At 38.1% G+C, this 21,645-nt stretch overlaps 1 protein-coding gene across 3 annotated transcripts in view; it reads left to right on the forward strand.

The window, feature by feature from the left end:
- Nucleotides 1–21,645, forward strand: part of LOC126284413 (protein abnormal spindle-like) — a 193,522-nt gene that overhangs the window by 52,167 nt on the left and 119,710 nt on the right. For all 3 annotated transcript variants that reach the window (XM_049983327.1, XM_049983328.1, XM_049983329.1), the window contains exon 6: nucleotides 19,926–20,021. In XM_049983327.1, coding sequence (XP_049839284.1) covers nucleotides 19,926–20,021 — 96 coding nt within the window. The remainder of the gene's footprint in view (nucleotides 1–19,925; nucleotides 20,022–21,645) is intronic.

Here is a 21,645-nt window from a genome sequence, read left to right on the forward strand (position 1 = left end):
TGGCTCAGCATCCCCATCTGCATTGCGGGTGCTGGACCCAATCCTCCACAGCGGGATACGCCTTGCCACTGGTGCCTTCCGGACCAGCCCTGTGGACAGCATACTTGTGGAGGCAGGTGTCCCTCCACTGCGGTTACGATGCCAACAATTACTGGCTGCTTATGCTGCCCATGTTTTTAGCTTGCCCGGGCATCCAAATTATCGTGTCCTGTTCCCGCAGTCAGTCGTCCATGTGCCAGAACATCAGCCCCGGTCGGGTTGTCCGATCGCCGTACGTGTCAAAGAGCATCTCTACAGGCTTGGGTGTTTCCCTGTACCACCTCCTTACTGGGCACCTCTGTGTACATCCCCGTGGTGTGTGCCTTGCCCTTGCCTTCGGCTCGACTTGGCACAGGGCCCGAAGGACTCAGTCCCTCCGGAGGCCTTTCGACGCCGCTTTTATCCCATCCTGGCCACGTATCAGGACTCTGGTGTTGTCTACACAGACAGTTCGATGGTTGTTGGTCGTGTCGGTTATGCACTAACTCTAGGGGACCATTCTGAACAATGTTCGTTGCTGGCTGGCTGCAGTGTTTACACTGCTGAGCTGGTCGCCATCTTTCGTGCCCTAGAGTATATCCGCTCCTGCTCAGGTGAGTTCTTTGTTATCTGTAGTGATTCCCTGAGCGGTTTAAGAGCTCTCGACCAGTGTTTCCCTCGTTCTCGTCTGGTGATGGCTATCCAGGAGTCCCTGCATACTCTTGCCCGTTCCGGCAGATCTGTGGTCTTTTTTTGGGCCCCAGGCCATGTTGGGATACCTGGCAATGAAACTGTTGACTGCCTGGCGAAAGAGGCCACCAGTCAACCATCTCTGGAGATTGGCCTCCCGGCGACTGATTTGCGGGCACTATTACGCCGCAATGTCTTAGATTTATGGGACACTGATTGGCGCAACCTGCCCGTGCCAAACAAACTCTGTCGTATCAAGGAAACGACAACTGTGTGGCGGTCTTCCATGCAAGCCAACCGCAGGGACTCAGTTGTCCTTTGTCGGCTCCGCATTGGCCACAGCCGACTGACGCACAGTTATTTACTGTGTCGTGAGGACCCACCTCTTTGTCGTTGTGGGGCGTCCTTGACGGTGGTCCATATTCTGTTGGCGTGCGCCCTTTTAACTGTGATCAGGCAGACTTTTGCGCTGCCTGATACGCTCCCTGCACTTTTAACTGACGACTCTGCCATAGCGGACTTAGTTTTGCGTTTTATTCGGGCAGGGGGATTTTATCGCTTAATGTAAGTGTGTGTGTTTTTGTGTTGATTCTGGCCCATGGTCTATAATTTTAGTCTGATGTTTTAATATGTTTCTCGGTGGTTGGCTTTTCCTTTTTTGTTTCTATGGTCGGCCAACCAGCGTCACACTCTGAGATTTTAGTTCGTCGTGTCTGGTCTTTGTCTAAGTTTCTCTTGTTCTGTGTCATCTGTCTTCTCGTGTGTTGATCGTTTTTATTCTCTGTGGGTGTTTTTAGTATTTGGAAAAAGGGACCGATGACTGTAGCAGTCTGGTCCCTTTAATCCCCCCAAACCAACCAACCAAGTGTTCCTTTACAAATAAAAACTCAGGAGAATTGCCCCATTTTAATCTTCAGGCCACTTCAGATTTGGAGCCATTCCATAACCAGTGCCTTTTCCAGCTGCGCTGTTTTTCTTGGTGGAGGATCCATGCCATGAACAGCCTGATTGAGGAATTCCCACAGATTCTTGATTAGGTTTAAATCTGGTGAGTACTGTAAATTCATCCTGATGCTCTTTGAACCATGCACATAAACTAGAGATCAGAAAGAAAACCTGTATACTTGCTCTAAACTTGCCACCAAGTCTGATGGCATCATCTCCAAACTCTGTCTGTGTGCACGTAGACTTGACTTCTGAGTCTCCGCTGCAAACCACTTGTCACTCGAGTCCGTGTCGGGTACAAATGGACTTCACTCCTTCAGAAAGGAGAGGCAGTATGTGAGTTCACACGTATAACTGAAGATGGTGGAACACAGTAATGGTTTCAGCTTTTTAGCCATTTTAAAACGCAAGTTGTTATGTCACAAAAGTCCAGTCTGCCTAAATGACAAAAGCAACCATTGGGCATAATGATTTTTCTGTAGCATTATAATGACTGATCAGTTAGCAGTGAATATTCTTATGTTTCTACATCCATTTATGTAGATAACGTTTTTGAAGACTGCTGCAGATTTATTGTAATGTTAAATATCTAATCAGAGATTGTCCAACAATTAACTGACACATACACATTTCCTGGCGTTATGGAGCCTGTAATGACAGTACCAGAAAACATGATACAAGGGAAGTGCAACCTCTGAATAATGGTAATTAATTACAAAAATAAATTACTGAAACAAATGATACGCTACACAACTCACAGCTGGCAAGAGAAGTGTACTTTCCATCGCAGGGATATAAAAGTGATGTTACTCAGTGCCCAGTTTTTGTTTGACGCAGCACGTGTGTTTTCTCTTGGTGGAGGTGAAATAAATAAGAATACAGTCTTTTGTTTGCATCGTACTAAATTAGTATGCTTTTCATTTGAAGCATGGACTATAGTTTGAAACTTATTCCTAATATCACTCTTCCTCTCAGGGAACACATTTGCAGTTTTGTGCTTCCACGTCAATTAACATTCTCTTATTCCCTCCACAGTCTCATAAAACGCAGCTTTGTTAAAGGCCATCTGGTCCTGATAATTGGTCATTTTGTCTTATCAGTGCTATTTTACAGCAGCAAGATCATGTAACCATCTTCCATACTAACAGTAAGTCACTACTAGCCTTCCGCTTCTGCGTGCTTCAGTAAGAGAAAACAAGTGGACAAATATGAAATGACAGCAGTGCCACAGTTCTTGGGCTCATCATACTCGTGGAAAACAGTTGGAATGAAGGAAGCCTATTAGCACTGACGTAATGATGGTATCTTGATTTTTTGAAGTATGAAGCCCGCAACATTAGGCTCGTGCTTGCTCTGTTTCTGATGTGTAACATGCATTGTGGTCTGTGTCCTACTGGTAGATGCCATCGTTCTGAGAAGAAACAAACTGCATGTAGGGGGTGGACATGACTCCCAAGGATAGATGTATACCTGGATTGATCCACTGAGCCTTCCAGAATGACAGGGTCACCCATGGAATGCCGTGTAAACATTACCCAGACCATAACACTCCCTGCTACAGTGTAGACCCTTCCAAAGATTGTTGCAGGGTATTTGCTTTCATTTTCTTCAAAGAAGGCAAAAACACTACTTCCGTGGTAGGATGTTTTTATTATTTTATTATTTCTTTCTTATCTCAGACATTATTATTATTATTATTATTATTAAACTTTCTCCAAAGTTTAGATGTATCCTCAAGAGATCTAATCAGAGATTAGAAAGGAAGTTTTTTTTTTACACCGGCTTAGTAAATATTGTTATATGGGGTAGATTAATCCTATACATTCGGCAATTGCATAAATTGTGTCTACAACATTATTTTATACTGTCCTGAAGCCTCTCCTTGTCCTTGATTTCACTAAAACTCATTAAAAGCATTTGTCAAATTTATCAAAAGGGCATGTCCCTAAAAGAAAATAAAGCAAGTATTTGGTATGGAGAGAATAAAACAGGCCATGACAGGTGTGCAAAAATGTATATAAGCATGAATAAAAACATGACATTTTATCAGCTGGAGGCAATGCAGGCATGGTCATAAGGAACACTGAAGTAGCTAAAGTCCTATGCAAGCAGGCAGAAGGATAACCGCCTTGGCTATGGTATCCAGACACCTAGTAAGATGGCGTTAAAGAAATTGGGACTCTTGTAGCAGACGTTGAAGCATAAGAGCGAGAGGTGCTGTACATATGTGGAAAATGCATGCGTAGAAAACTAATGCAGTGAATCCCACATGATGCCGAATACTAATATTTATACTGAATATTATTCCACACAATTTGATAACCATTGGAAAATCTAGAAACAGTAAAAGTTTTGACATGCTGCAAAATAAGTTGTCAAAAAATAATGGCAAGACTGCCTGGTTAGGTAGTCAAAATTTACCAAACTATTCCTATGTCTCAGTTCTGTATAGGTTTTTAAGATGAGTTGAGGAGTTTTTTGTAAGGCTTGTTAAATCTCTATCTCTTCTAAAATATTAAGGTTGCAAGAATAATTCTCGAAATTTATGATTTGTATACTCTAGTGTATATCAGTGACCAGATGATTTGTGTTACATAGATGTGTACTGAGTGGTGGTCCTGAGTTTGCGCAGTTCGTATGCTCTTTTAACCAAGTTGAAAAACTTCTGCCTGTTTGCCGTATATATTTGGCATCACATTGCTGCCAAGAGATGCAGTAGACATCCGATAACTGAAATCTATCAAGAAGCATACTTTCCTTGTGTTTAAATCTTTGGCTGTTGTTCTAAGGAATATAATAAGCAAGGATTATGGTTTTTGAAACCAGCTATTTGCCTATTTTATCTGAAGTACCATCAAAGAAAGCAATCATGTGGTACTTTTTGCTAGTGGGAACTGTATTGTCTTTTGTGGTAAGATACAACATAATATGCAGTTTAATATGGAACAGAGATTAAAGGTAACTAAGTTGAATATGATAATTATAGAAAGCCTCTGACTTGTAATGTGGTTATACACAGCACATTTAATCACCTGATATTTTGTAAGAGGACGCATTTAGAACACAACCGCACAGGCTGCTTAATATCCCATTATCTACCGACGCTTTCTAATAAGAGTTTTGGACATTACATTTTATAACAGCCGTGAATGGTTGTGACATTTTTGTGCATAACATTCACAAGAATATAGTACAAAGATTAAATATGAATTGTGATGTGGCACAATTTTCATCCCAACCCAAGATCATCAGCTCTCTTGTCTCAATAGGCTATTCAGCTTCCACTAGGAAAAAAGTACCATAGTATTCCCTTTTTTTTATTTTTTTTGCATATTTCTGATAGAATAGGCAAATGACTGTTTGCAAAAAACATAACCCTCGTTTAATATATTCCTATGGACAACAAATGTAATTTAGACACAAGGAAAGTATTCTTCATTATAGATTCAAGTTACTGGGTGCGTAATGCATATCTTCTCAGCAATATGATGTCAGATGTGTGGACCAAATTGGAAGAAGTTTTTCAACTTCGTTTAAAGAATGTACTGATTGCCTGAATTCAGGATCTGCAATAAGTGCACATTTATGTGACTCAGATCTTAAGGTAACTGACAAACTCAAGATTATACTAATACATTTGAAGAATAATGCTTACAGCCTTATTGTTTCAGAAGAGATAAAAATTTAACGAGACTTAAAAAAACTCCTCAGCTCATCTTATACACCCATACAGAACTGAGGCATAGGAAGAGTTTAGTAAATTTTGACTATTTAACCAGATAACCTTGTTCTTATTTTCTGACAGCATATTTTGCAGCATTTAAAAACTTTTACTGTTTATAAATTCTCCATTGGTTTTCAAACTGCAGAATATTATCCAGTGTAAACATTAGTAGTCTGCATCATATGGGATTTACCAATTTTGTATCTACACATCGTCCATGTTTTATATCACTTCCTAGTGTAAATTGTAATTTATTCTTACATACAACACTTCCCCTCTTGTACACTTTGCTGTTTGGTGCAGTAGCCCCACTTTCTATGGTGCCATTTCACTGGGTTTCTGGATACCACAGCCAATGCTGATCTGCTCATGGCTGCTTGCATAGAACTCTGGCTTGTTCATTGTCCCTTATGTTTGTGCCCGTGCCCGCATTACCTCTAGGTGATAGACGCAATTTATGTAAGCACCTAATATACAGGACTGTTCGACCTGTTATACAGTATTTACCAAGCTAACATAAAAAGAGAAAATGTAAAATACTTCCTGTCTAATCCCTGTTTTAGATCACCTGAGGGTGCGCCTAATTGCCAAGAAACTGGTTGCATATTTAATAAAAAAGACTTTCTTTCTCTGGCCAGAGTGGCCTTTCACAGGTTTCACTCTGTACATTCCAGTGTCCATGTGTGCAATGAAGCATAAAACATAATTCATCTCAAAAGGCCACCTGTCACCATTCAGTGGATGTCCAGCTGCAATACTGGCTTGGGAATTCCAACCATTTTCACTGATGAGCAGCATTCCACTTGGGTGTATAAAACAGGTGCCTTCTATAGAAGCCCATATGCAGCAATGTTTGCTGAACACTTGTTGAGGAGACATTGTTGGTAACCCCTTTGGTTCATCTGGGCAGTCAGTTACCCAACAGTTACACATCTATTCACCCGTATAAATCTCTTCAGCTGCCGTTCATCCCTGTCATCTGTTGCCTGTGGTGTACCAGTTTCCTCGGCACTAGTTTTGGATAATGCCATTTGGTCATGGGTAGTGTATTTTAAACATGGTGACACATGAACAGTTTATAATCGTAGCCATTTCACAAATGCTTTCACCCTTGGTCTGAAAGCTAATGATCATGCTCTTTTGTATGTCAGATAAATAGCTTCAGTCTTGCATTATGACAATGAATGCACCATTTTCCATGTGTCCTGAACAGGCTTTATATACTCTTCACAGCAAGTGCTGCCACATGTAGTCTGTGAGTGGTTATTGTACATTCATGTCAGACTTCGCGGTGATCACAGTAATGTGACATGATGGGTTTTTTTAAGTCCATCTTTTATTCTACGTGTTTGAAAGTTTTACAGTGTGTAGATACATCCTTTAGGAACGATATTTTCATTTCTCCACATAATTACCATCCCTCTCAACTGCCTTACGCCATCTTGGAACCAGCGCCTGTATACCCGCACGGTAAAATTCTGGACCAACCTGTTGGAGCCACTGTTTGGCAGCGTGCACAAGGGAGTCATCATCTTCTAACCTTGTTCCACAAAGAGTGTCTCTCAGTTTCCCAAAGAGATGATAGTCACATGGAGCCAGGTCTGGACTGTAAAGCGGGTGTTTCAGTGTTGTCCATGCGAGTTTTGTGATCGCTTCGATGGTTTTTTGACTGACATGTGACCATGCATTGTCGTGCAACAGCAAAACATCCTGCTTTTGCTGATGTGGATTGAAGTTTCTTCAGTGTCGTCACATATGCATCAGAATTTATGGTGGTTCCACTTGGCGTGATGTCCACAAGCAAGGTTCCTTCGGAATCGAAAAAACACTGTAGCCATAACTTTTCCAGCAGAAGGTGTGGTTTTGAATTCTCCCCCCTTGGGCGAATTTGCATGACGCCACTCCATAGATTGCCTCATCAACTCTGGTGAAAAATATGTGAGCCACGATTCACCACCTGTCACAATTCTTCCAAGAAATTCATCTCCACCATTTTCGTGCTGTTCCAAAAGTTCACTGCATACCGTTTTTCTTGTCTCTTTGTGAGTCACTGTCAACATCTTGGTAACCCACGTGGCACAAACCTTTAATGCCAGCTCTTTCAGTATTCTGTAAATATTTCCTTCCCCTATCCCAACGTAGCGTGACAATTTGTTCACTGTGATGTGTCTGTCAGCAGTCACCAATTCGTTTACTCTCTGCACATTGTCTCGATGGTGTGCAGTACGTGGCCTGCCACTGCGAGGACAATCCTCATAATTGCCGTGCCCGCTTTCATCACGTAACCTGCTTGCCAACTGACTAACTGTACTGCGAGCGACAGCAGCATCTCCATACACCTTTTTCAATCTCTTGTGGATGTTTCCCACTGTCTCGTTTTCACAGCACAGGAATTCTATGACAGCACGTTGCTTCTGACGAACATAAAGTGTAACAGCTGTCTTGAAGACATGCTGTGACGGTACCACTCACGGAAACAGGTTGAACTAAGTTTGAAAACAAGCGGGAAGGATGTATCTACACACTGTAAAACTTTCACACATGCAGAATGAAAACTGTATTTTTACAAAAATAGTGTGCATTTCTTTTGGAGTGACCCACGTACATTTATGCTGTTTCTAGTGGATCTGCCAATTGTGCTGATGTAATAAAGTAAAATGTAAATCACTCCTGACAGGATATTCAATAAGATGCGAAACTCCATGTGCTGCAGAGCTTCTAAATATCATGGCATAGAATTAGAGAACAAGGAAATATTCTCATTGGACATCCCATTTTGCATTTTGTATATGATTACACAAAATGTCAGCTCTGTGAGTTCGATGTTTCCAAACAATTACCTAGGCATGTTCAGTAGGCAACATAAATAAGGAGAGCAGTGGGACATGTGACTTTTCAAAAAGTCTTACACATTCTCAACTATACGTGACTAGACTGTGCGCTATTGAGTATGGCACATGGAGTTGCTGAAGGTGAAACTGTGCTTCGGACACTCAAACCTGTCAGAAGTACTGATTGCTTCTCGAATTCCTCTCAATAAGTAAGATTAACTATCACATAGTGTGCTGAGGACCAACCAAGAGTAAGTGAAACTAAAGTAGTAAGTTAGTAAGAGAGAAGGAAATTTGTGACTTCGTAACTGGTGGAGAGCACCACCAAAGAGTACACTACTATGTTAGTAACTTAAGAAGGAAATAAGGTCAAAATTTACCTAAAGCTGTAGCTGGAGTAAAGTTAGAGAGTAAAGTGTGTTCTCTGGTTTCTGTGTGTTTAATATCAAATTCTACGGATTAGCTGGACTATGAAGAAAATATGGAGGTGGACGAAGATGTAGACATTCCAAGAATGAGGGATTTAATTGAAAGGAGACCCATTAGTGATATATAATGTCAGTGACTTCAGAAAACAGTTTGTTTCTTAAGGAATGTTTTGAATCTTTGCTTAGTACCCTGTAGCTGTTACAACAGCATAATTCGGACAGAAACTTTGCTAAACCTCATAGGCTGCAACTTATTTGTAGACTATGGATCTTTAGACCTTGTACATACCAAATTGTAGCAGAGGTTCTCATTATCATCAATCATATTACTGCTGGTATAGCTTTTAACAATGTGACGGACAGTTTAATTACCTTATAGCCACTGTATATGTCTATTCCACAGACCAAGAAAATATATCAAGGAACAAAAGGGTGTTCTGTTGAATTGGTGGATTCCTAAAAGCCATACAGGCCATAAATTGTGTACATATACCCATACTTTGTCTTTATGGAGCACAAACAGATCTATACAGAAATCCCAAGTCATTTCTGATGCCAATATGAAGATTTGGAACATGGTAGCCATTGGCTGGGTTACATGCACGGTGCATGCATATCGGACAGTAGCAGAGTTCTTGCAGAAGTTGAAAATGGACAATATGATGGCTTGTCTGCTGGAGATAGTGATGTTCTCTCTTCAAACATCTTATGACTCCTGTGTTTCAATCCACACAAGAGCCGAAGTGCACTACAATAGAGCCAGTATTGCTGCTGGAATTCTGCACAACTTCGGAATAGAAGTTGGAGATGCATTTCACACTGATTCTGTGGTGGTGGCTCGCATCAACCATTACACATTTCAGCCAGAAGCAGAAGCTGCAGGCCAAGCTGTCAGAAGATTTACTATACAATTATTTTAAGTAAAATTGTACCTAATTTGCTAATAACATAACAGGTTAGCGAAAAGACTTTTCCTCCTTAATTGAATAAATAAGACACTGGATTGTCACTACTGCAGTGAAATGTGACTCATTTTATTTATGCATAATTTTGTAGTTTTGTTTCTCTCTCTCTTGTTTTTCATGAATTTATACTTCAAAGATATTTTGATTACTTATAAGAAAAACAAAATACCTGATTTTATGATTTTGCTAATTCAAATAAATATTGTAATGTGGTAACTAGAAAAATTAAATGTACTGATGCTGAAATATTAAAGACAAATATTATGTCATATGAATAACAAGTACATATTAAACATTGGAAAAAATTCAAGAAAAATAAAATGTTTTGTACATGTAAAACTATTCCTATTCGTTTAAGAACCCTAAATTTCTTGAGTTCATTGCCTGAAGAACCAGTGTGTGACATTTCATTCATGTAGTTCTTGAATTTACAACTTCCATTTTGAGGCTATGCTCAGTTTCCAATGATTTCTCTTTGAATTTCAGTTATGTTCCTCCCATATTAAACGCATTTTTAAGAATGAAGATTGTCAGCTTTCTGCAGAAACTCCATTTTCTCCATGACAACCACATGTTGTCTGCCTTTTTTCATGGGTGCATCTTCTGAAAAGCTCCCATCAGAGATTTAAGCTGAGATTCATGACAATGGGATAAAGTTTTACCCTCAGTAGTTTTATTGCAATCTTCATAGTAGTTATCATCTTCAGTACTGCTTGAAAGGACCACATTATCTTCATATGTGTCATTACTGTTATCCCCTTGAAAACTTGTGAGATCATAACGACCATTTGGCATGTATAGTCCATCTTTGTTTTGGTTGCTCCACTGCCAGTTTGAAATTGTTTTCAATTACGTTTTAACTTTCATTTGTTTTGCTTTCTCTTCCATATCTGTCCAGATTGCTTTATGCTGCTCTTGTGATCTTTCTACAAGAGGTTGTGTGTTGTATTTAAAATGTATTTTTCCCCAGGCATCCTTGTTAGCATGTTGACATCATGCTTTTCAGATTAAGTAGTAGTTATATACTTCCTCATTATTTCAGCAAACTTCTGTTTTTCAGTTTCTGGTATATTTTCTGATATTTTTTTAATACTTCAATTTTATTTTTTATTTATTTTATTTATTTATTTATTTATTTATCCATCTGTAGACAATCAGGATTGTATGGATGTTGTCAACATGAGTATATACAGTAGGTACACAAATTTATAATTGTCACAATCGGAATTCATGAATATTATAACAAGATGCATTTTTAAACCACTTAATGACACAGTTGCTAATTTTTACATATTTCTATGCATTCACATCATCTCAAGTAATCATTGACAGTATAAAAGCACTTTTCCGAGAGATATTTTTTTAGCGATTTCCTCAGGTTATCTATTTTGCTTATGTCTTTGATCCCTTGTGGAAGTTTATTGTATAATTTAATTCCATTATATAACATGCTATTTTGAGTTTTTGATTTGTTTTTCCTATAGAGGTGTAAGTGTTGTCTGTGTCTGGTGTCATGTGCATGTATGGAACTGTTTATCGGGAACTGGTCAATGTGTCTTTTTATTTATATTACTGTCTGCAAAATGTATTCACACGGAACTGTCAATATACCCAAAGATTTAAATAACTCTGTGCAATGGGATCTACTGCTACTTTTTGTTATGATTCGTACGGCCCGTTTTTGCAACTTAAATATTGTTTGTCTGTTCTGCTCTGTTGATCCCCAGAAGGTTATGCCATAACTAATTATAGAGTGGACATACGCAAAATATGCAGTTCTAGTACACCGGCTACTACACACTGAATTTATAATCCTAAGTGCATAGCATGCTGAAGCTATTCACTTTCCAAGTACCGCAGTGTGCTTGGTCCAATTTAGTTGAGAGTCGACATGCATGCCTAAAAATTTTGTTGATGGTACACATTCTATGTGCTCGTTATTAACTTTTAGCTTGCTACTGTTCGGTTTTCTGTTTAAGTGGAAGCTAATACTGTTGGTTTTTTTACATTTAGGGTTAATTTATTAGTCTCTATCCATTGGCATACATGCTTAAGTGTTTCCTCAGCTTTTTCATTGAGTGCACTTGGCGACTCAGCTTTGATTAGGATGTTACTGTCATCAGCAAACAGTACTGATTCACCATGTTTGACACTTTGTGGAAAATCGTTTACGTATATTAAAAAGAGGATTGGGCCCAGCACACTTCCTTGGGGGACTCCTATGTTGATGTATTCTGGGTTTGAAAGGTGTGAAAAGGTGTGATTGGAGTTGGTTTGAGTGATCTCCACCTGTTGGACCCTGTTTTGCAGGTATGAATGAAACCACATGTTTGTTACTCCTCTTACTCCTAATGCATTTAGTTTGTTTAGCAAAATTGTGTGGTCTACCGTGTCAAATGCTTTGGTCAAATCAAGGAAGATCCCTGTTATGTGGTCTCCTTTGTCTAGTGCTTCGAGGATAACATTTGAGAAGTGAGCTACAGCTGAATTTGTGCTTTTGCCAGCCCGGAAACCAAATTGCTCTTTACTCAGAAGATTGAACTTGTTAAGTACCCCATGAGCCTGTTTTTCATTATGGTCTCTATGACTTTTGAAAAGGATGACAGTAATGAGATTGGTCTGTAGTTTTCTATGATTTCTGGGTCACCTTTCTTATATATAGGTAGGATTTTTTGCATGCTTTAGTATTTCTGGGAAGCAACGCATGGAGAAGGATTCATTGATGATGTGCACTAATGGGTCTTTGATGTTGTCTATGCAGTCCTTCAGTAAGCACACAGGTATTTCATCTATGCCTGCTGAATTTTTACATTTTAGGTTACTCACAACATTGGATACTTCTTCTGCTGTGGTTGGTCGTAGCATCATTGTGTGTGCTATTTTGTTCAGAGTTTGTGATTGCTTTGTTTTGTTGAACTTCTGTTGCAGTCTGGTAGCTATGTTACTGAAATATTGATTGGCAAAGTTTGCTAGTTTTTTGGGTTCATTTATTTTGGTATCATTGTGCTGAAACTGTATGTTTACTGGCTTTAATTTTTTCCTATTAGTTTCTTGTTTGGTGATTTTCCATGCTGCTTTGATTTCATTACTGGCTTTTTCTATAAATTTGTCGTTTTGGTACCTTTTAGCCGCTAACAATACTTTTCTATAGATCTTTCTGTATCTATGATAATAGCTATGAAATGCTGAATCATTACGGTAGTTTTTCATTGAGCTGAGGTGCTTCAGCGTTTCAGCAGATTTCCTTATCCCATTGCTTACCCAGCTGTTGTTGTTGCATGATTTGGTGATTCTTAGAACTTTAGGGAACACTTCTTCAAACCTGAATTTAAATACTGACAGAAACTTTGAAAACTTCCCATTTATAGTAGGTTATCTGTACACTTCCTCCCATGTTTCACTGTTAAGTAGTGCAGCAAATAGAGCTCTTTTTGACTTAGAGAAAACCCTACTGTACTTGTGCATTTTAGTGTTATTATCTAATTCTATACCCAATTTTAATAACTGACTGGAATGGTCTGTGATGCCAAGGTCATCTATGACAACGTCACATCTATCTTTCTCTATGTCTGTTAGCATATGGTCAATACTTGAAGCTGAATGTCTGGTTATCCTAGTGGCAGTGTTAATTAATGGTGATACACCATAGGCATACATAATGTTCAGAAAATTATTGTACAACATATCTGGGTTCATCATGTTAATGTTTAGATCTCCACAAATGATAATCTTGCCTTTGGGGCTGGAGACCGTATCTAATGCTTGGGTTAACTTTGTAGTGAATGTGTCCATGTCACCACTGGGAGCACGATAAATACATAGTACTGTTAGTCTTTGGAATACATCTAGGTTTTTTATATCTAAAGCAGATATTTCTATGTGTTTATCTTCACTTAATGCCATGACGTCATTCCTAATTTTATACATAATCCCCTCTTTCACGTATATGCATGATCCACCACATTTCATAGTGTTTCTACTGTAATGACAGGCTAGAATGTATGAATGTAGTGCTACATTTGATAATTCTGAACCGTTACACCAATGTTCTGTTAAGCAAACAAGTGAGCTGTCAATAGACTGCAGTTCCACTTCTAATTGTTGCACTTTGTTTCTTATGCATTGCATATTTTGGTGGAAGACTGAGAAGCACTGAGCACTGCTTACCTTGTAGTCTTTACGTTTCTCTTGCCTTGGTCTAAAAAATCCTTTTGGTGATGGGGTGCTATGGTTATCCTACTGATTGATGGACTGGCCACTGTTTCTTCCGTTGGATCCTCACATTTTCTCGCTGTTTTTGTTGAAGATGATTCTGGCAATTGTCCTTGGCTACATCCATGTTGCTGTTAGCTCATACATCAAGCTGCAAAAATATTATATGGAGCCATTTAAATTACCACGTGTCGCCCACCAATAATTGTTGGTAGTAGATGTAGATGGTGTGGTTTAGAATTGAACAATAGATTCATCCTTTAATAGCATGTTTTTGTTTCATAATACACTGATCTCATCATTAATACAAAAGCCTTTAGCTTCCTAGAATTTTAATTGTGTGTTGTAAGAAATGAAGTGTGGATGGTAAGCAGTTCAGACAAAAAGAGAATATAAGTTTCTGAACTGTAAGGCAATAGAAGTTTGCTGAAGATTAAATGGGTAAGTCATGCAACTAATGAGGAAGTAAGTAAAGCTAATATCTTTTCTTTTTCTTCTTCTTCTTCTTCTTCTTCTCTCTCTCTCTCTCTCTCTCTCTCTCTCTGTTTTTTTTTTCCAAGTATGGGAGCTTCACATAAAGAACACACACTGTTACAAATCAAACTTGGTCATATGCCAAAGAATATGTGTTCCTTGTACTTTACAAATATTCAAATTATTCAGTTAAAACAGTGGAAGATGTTGCTCTGAAATAATAAAATATAAGTCAAATTACTTTGTTTTATTGTCCCTTTAGCATTAACACTGTTGCCTAATGATGCCTTCATTCATCCATTCTCGTTAAGTTATGCTTGTTTCCGATTCACACTGAAGTAACCATTGCTACATTGAGTTTCCACACTAATTAAACAGGTGATCACTGATCACAGAAGCCTTTTCATTTTGCACTCTACTATCAGTAAGTTGGTCCTGACAATTACTGGCTCACAAACATGATATACATTCACATTTAAAACATGACATAGTTTCAGCCATAAATTTCTTAATTAATCCCACACATCTTTCTACAAATAAATAAATAAATTGGAATTACTGAAGCACTTTTTTTTCTACGATTCAACTTAAGACTTTCAACTCTGTTATCGTTCTACCAAATTTTTCATACTTTTTATCTGCAACCACCCTGTACTGAAGCTCAATGACGACTCTTCTGCACACAAGGCAGCACATGACCACTAGCTCTGGGGCATTGTTGTCAATATAGGGCAAGATAATGCTCCCTCAGAGAAAAGGTGCACTCGGCTCTGAAGGTCCCAGATGTCAGTGTTAAGTAAGGAGTACAATATAGCTACATTACAACTTCAAAGATAATAGTATTCCTACAAGTACTAAACTGGACTGAGAAAAAAGCAATGCATGGCACAGCTTGACCAAAATAAGGGATTGCTTGTTAGACACATTCCGGCAGTTTGGTTTTGAGGGGGAAATGTGAGGGTGGCAAGGGAGGGATAAAAATTGTAGAGGAAGTCCGAGGAATGACTACAGTAAGCAGGTTCAAATGGATGTAGGTTGCAGTAGCTCTGCGGAAGTGAGAGAGATTGCACAGGATAGGCTAGCGTGGAAAGCTGCATCAAAACAGTTATTGGACTGAAGATGACGACATTTTGTGTCAAAGTAGATGTGTCCAAAAATGAATTGTCTCAGACAGCTTACTGCACTTAAGATCTGCAACGTTCACAAACAGAATGCTGCTGATCTTTGCTATGGCTTGCTAGAAAGGAAGGTCCGTTAGGGTAGGTCGTGTTGTTGGCTACAGGGTCACTAAAGACTGAGCACAAGCTTGAATAGAGATTGAATGGGAATGGAGCTCTGATGTCTTTTTTCAAAAAACCCACCTGAGTATTTAACTTGTGTGATTTATGAACAATGCATATCATTCCTAGACTGGAAAGGTATTACACTGTACAGATCGTGGCATCAACACAAAAATTGAAATAGTATGTGAATCACTGGTGCCAAATTAAAATTTCAAAATTTCTATGGTTGTTTTTGTTTTGATATTTTCTTTTTTATCATCATCATTATCACGATCATTATCTGTTCACACCATACGAGTACTTGTAGTTAGCTTATGCGTTTGTAAGATGACATATGTTATCGCAAATCCTTGAGCCCTGTATGCCCTCTGCCAAAACCCAGGCCCACGTACAGCTATTCAGTTATGGAAAAACAATTGCTGTTAGCAAATTTCTCAGAAAGCACAAGTCCAGAGCTAATAGTAGTAGGGTCATGCTGATGCTACACTTAAAATTCAGATGCTTATTGAACAAAAATACTTTATAAGTGAAGTGCTGCACTTGAGACTGTTGTACTGTGGCAAATAAAATGCTTGATTTGTTGCAGGTGTTGAGTGTGAGCCACACATTTCAGATGTTTACCGATTTTTGTCATTGGACAGTAAATATGTTACACGGCCACTTGCAATGTGTACTTTGTCAGTTATTTTCATGTTCTCTCTCTCTCTCTCTCTCTCTCTCTCTCTGTAAAGAATAACACAGGAAATGTGAGAAAAGTGCTACCTGACAGTGGGACATTGTTTAATTATGACAGCTTGTACAGTAATATAAGTACCACATTGCCTTAGATACAAAATTTAACACAAGGCTTTCCTCTTTCAACTGAAGGCCATAATTGAAGGTTATTCAAAAGTTTTTGAAATGTTAATAGTAACTTTAAAACACTCATGCTTGTCAGTTGTTATCTTTGATACCTTCTCATATAAATTAGTTTTTGCATAAACTAAAAATAACAATGAGTTCAGCAGAAACAAAATTAAAAGATAAAGAATGCAATAATTCTTAAATTTGAAATGAAACAAAGGATTGTTTGTTTATATTCGGCAACAGCATAAAAGCGAAGTTGCTGAGCCTCACTTTTCATTTGTGACAAATGCTCTGTGACCACGATCTGAGAATGAGCTACATTGCAATTCCAAACAAAAATAAAATATCTCAGACTTTCTCCCATTGCCTTTGCCCAAATTCAGCTACTAAAAAAATAAAAAAATAAAATAATAATAATAATAGTAATAATAATAATAATAATAATAAACACTAGATATTACAGCAAGCATATTATTAAAGATCCCAATACCACAACAGATAAATGCAGACTTTGCAAACAACAAATAGAAATAGATCACATCACAAGCGGATGTACAATACTAGCAAATACAGAATACCCCAGCAGACATGACAATGTAGCAAAAATAATACACCAACTACTTGCCATACAACATAAACTAATAAAACACCATGTTCCCACATATAAATATGCACTACAAAATGTAGTGGGGAATGGTGAATACAAATTATACTGTAACAGAGCCATTATAACAAATAAAACACCACCACATAACAAACCTGACCTCACACTCACCAATAAAAAGAAGAAATTAACACAACTAATCGAAATATCCATACCCAATACAACAAATATACAGGAGAAAAATATCGAAAAATACATCCAACTGGCTGAGAAAGTCAAGGACATGTGGCATCAGGATAACGTTGACATTCTACCAATTATACTATCAACTACAGGAGTCATACCACGCAATATCAACCAGTACATCAACGCAATACAGCTACATCCAAACATATACATACAACTACAGAAATCTGTAATTACTGATACATGTTCAATTACCCAAAAGTTCCTAAATGCAATGTAACATATACTGTACAGTTAAAAGGAAGTCACACTTGGTCAAGGTCCGCATCACTATCCATTTTTAACCAGACATAACGTCTGAGAAAGGAAAGAAATAATAATAACAAAAAACCTTTAGCTGTGGCTAATCTACATTTATGTAAATATGTTTATCCCTTCTATGCCCAGCAACCAATAGTTTTATTGGCCTACAAATAGTTATTTCAGTTCTTTCAGACAAGGTGAAAGTGATCTGATTGTAAGCTTTGTACATGACCTGAGGATAAATATCTGCCTTGTGTCAGCATTAAAGGGGTACTGGGTTAGATTGTAACATTTAGACAGTAGACCATTAAAATGTTAATGATAAATTATAAGTGTTTGTGAATTATGTGCAAGTCCTAGTGTTATTTTTAGATCTGCATATTCTGCCAGAGAATAGCATAACTTATGTGTTTTTGTTGGCCAAGCAATTGGCCATTGTCAGTGCATTGCTCTTCAGTAGTTCACAGTTTATACAGCATGAATTTTTGAACACAGTGAAGAGAATTATCTTCATGTGCAGATTTCTGTCCTTCCTTTGTTGCTCAGTGAGGGTTCTATGCTGTTTCTTAGGTTGTCTGATCTCTGTAAGTCTGTTACGCTTCTGAACGATGTGCCCTATCCATCATGTCGTCTGTTCTTCCCAGTCTTTTGTCATTTCTTTCTTGGAAGTTATGGTGGACTTCAGTTGTTTGCTTTGAAATCCTTATAGGCAATCTGTCGCTGCTCACTCCATTTTTTATGCCCTGCAAACTTCAGCTTTGTTCTGCTCCTTTTCTCTGTTAGTTCATTTGTTTGTGTGTACAGCTCCTGATTTCTCCTTCACTTCCCAATATCATCTTTTGCACACAATATTTTACTTAAAATATTCCTGTGTTTTTCTCACTCTTTGGATTGTTTTGTTGTGGATTCATTTGGATTATCTTATCGTTCTGTAGAGCCATAGTTCAGTTTTGATGCATACTGATTTCTTGTCGTGAGTGTGTTGTGTGAGCTTGTCAGCCGTTTCTATTATCCTAATCCTTTTTTGTTAGTTTCTTTGTTTTGTTCATTTGGCTATATCCACTCTGCAGGTGTCTGAATTTGTCTGCTACGTTCTTGATTTCCAGTCAATCACCACATTCGACACTTCTCTTTTCATATGATATTTTAGACCTGTTTTCTGGGGTGCTTTGTGCTGTTTTGCAGAATGACCTTCCTTTGATATTCCCTTTAACTCAGGAACACTGTGGTATTACAGAAAGATAGTAAGTCAGTGTTCATATTGTTCTTCTGGTGATGCAGCCTTGTGTATGTTAGCTTTTTCCCTGGTATTCTCCATATTTCTGATTTTAGTTTTACAAAAAATTTGGTAGTACTGTTGAGTATCACCCTATCTCACTCTTGCCTTAGTCTTATTAAGTTCCACTATTTACCCCTGAAATTGTACTTAAGATTTGATGTTTCTCTCTCTTTGATCAGTTCTTTTCTTGTGGTCTGTACGGAATTTCTGTATGATGTTAAATAGTGTATGTATGTCTGTTGCCGTACACCTTAAAATCGACAAATGGCGACTTCAGATCATCTATCAGTTCCATGTGTGGTTTTTCTATTGTAAGTACTGATTGATACTTGGTGATCTAGCTTTGGCTATTTATCTGTCCTATTCAGTCAGAGTTCTGAGAGCATCTTACACATAACTTAGAGATATCCTTCCTTGTGCAATAGGTGTATGAGTTCAGTCTTTCATCTTGTAGTATTTTCTCCTTTTCTCAAGTATAGTTCAGTAGCCTAGTGATATTTGCTGCCATTTTATTTTTGCTAATTTTATATTTTCAGCCAGTGCTTTATCTTCCCATATTGCCTTATTATGTTTGAGTTCCAATATCACTCCTTCTACTTCTACATGTTATATCACCTATGACTTGACTCTTCAGAAGTGCTCTTTTTTCAATCTCCCTCGTATCACTCCACAGATCATAGGCTCTTTGAAGATTTTACAGGTATTTTTATTATGGAGTGCCATGCTGTCATTTTGATGTCTGAAGGCTACTTCTCTTGTTGTGTATCCTCTTTCTGCTGTAGAACTTGCAGGTCGTCATTTTCTTCAGGAATTTTCTAAGAGTTCAGGTAGTTCCGCTTCATCGGTTTGAATTTTGACTATTTGCTGTACATTGGCTCCTCAATTTCTACTTTCTTTGAAAATTCCATTATGGCAATGAATAGCCACAAAAATGAAAATTTTATACAATGATGAATTCTGCATACTGACCTGAATGATGTAGACAACATTGTTTCTTTTAATGTTGTACACGGTATTTGTCACATTACTATTCTGTATTTTGCACAATTTCTGTACAAAAGTACTGTGAAAAGTTTGAGTTGACACTCCATAAAAAGTATAATGAAATTTCTGAATCTATAATAAATTTGTTTATAGGACCAACATGCAAAAGGATCGCAAATCTCTCTCTCAAGAAGCCTTTCAAATCACCCTTGAAGATGAAGAGGACATATGAGGCATCTCTGAAATCAGGTATGTAATGCTTACATGATAAGTGTTACAGATCTGCAGCTTTCACAAAATGCATGTTGTCTGTTATGGGTATTTGTAATTTCGAGAATATTTTAGGGAACACGTTTAGTAACATTTTTCAAATTATAGTTATTATATTAATGAACACAATCAATTATTTGCAAAATTATTTAAATGGACAGATAAAAATGTAGTCACCGAGCATCGGCAGAACACACACATAAAAGATGGTTGTAACTGGCAAGCTTTCGAAGCCAGTGGATCCTTCTTCAGGCAGAAGGGTTGAAGGGGAGGGAAGAGGGATGAAGGAAAAGTGCTGGAGAGGTCTAGGAAGAGGGTAGATTTTAGGAAAGTCACCCAGAACTGCAGGTCATGGGAGATTCACCATAACAGGATGACTATTTCCTTTTCTTAACTTTGATGGTACAGTTTTCATAGTTTTATTCAATTAAAAAAAATAATAATAACTTCACACGCAGAGAGAGCTGGTATAAAACGTAGTGATATGTGAAGATCCCTTGAAAATGGGTCTCTTCGGCATTGAGCAAGGAAACCATTTTTAGAAACTCTTATTGCTAGCGTTCCATCTGTGATAATGCCACAAGCTTCAGAGTAAGTATTTCTCAGATAGGATGAGTTTGTTCATGGCAAAAAGTATGTCTACACCTGTATGGTTTTTCAAAGAAATTAGTTTCAAAAGCTATTTTTCGACAGCAAAGTTACTAAAAATCATCCTCGCAAAAATTCTGGCAACGTGAGCATTGCATATTGCATTACTAGACTCATGTAATTGCTCTGTGGGGTACGGGGGGGGGGGGGGGGGGTGTGGTAGGAACAATCATAAAAGTCTGTTTTCAGTTGAGAAAAAAACATCATTAGACATTGTTTCAACTCTTCTTGTGATCGTCCTTGATTAAGTTGAAGGTGTTCGGTGGTAGCCACTATTTCAGACTTGCTTTAGAACTTCTGAAGCAGCTCATCACCAGCTTCTTTAAATGCATCTTTTATGACTTTACAATGGAAAATCCAGGATGGAATGTAACAGTATTAAAGAAGAAAAGTCGCTACTCACCCTCACTATATAGCGGAGATTCTGAGTCGCGATAGGCACAACAAAAAGATCCATACAGTTAGAGTTTTTGGACATTAAGGCCTTTGTCAACAACAAACACAAACACACACACACACACACACACACACACACACACACACACACACACACATGCAGCTTGCACACACGTCTGCAGTCTGAGGCAACTGAAACCAGTTGCCAGAGACGCGTGTGTGAGTTGCGTTTGTATTCATGTGAATCTTTTTGTTATGCCTATCGCAACTCGGCATCTCCGCTATATGGTGAGCAGCAACTTCCCTTCTCTAATATTGTTTTATGAATTTGCCATCTTCAAAAGGTTAGCGCCTTTTCACCGATACATAAAAACCACAATAAGAAGGAAGTGTGGCAGCAACAGTTTAGTCTAGTGGTTTTGTGAATGGATTTTGTAGAAAATTTAATGGATTTTTAAGTTTCTTGATTTTCTTTTTTATTTCCTCAGTTCAGGGTATAAAGAAAACTTGGGATTCACAGTTAGGTGCACAGTTTTGGAATGTCTCTCGACGTTGGTCT

This window comes from Schistocerca gregaria, chromosome 8 (assembly GCF_023897955.1).
Source record: "Schistocerca gregaria isolate iqSchGreg1 chromosome 8, iqSchGreg1.2, whole genome shotgun sequence".
Classification (NCBI taxonomy): Eukaryota; Metazoa; Arthropoda; class Insecta; order Orthoptera; family Acrididae; genus Schistocerca; species Schistocerca gregaria.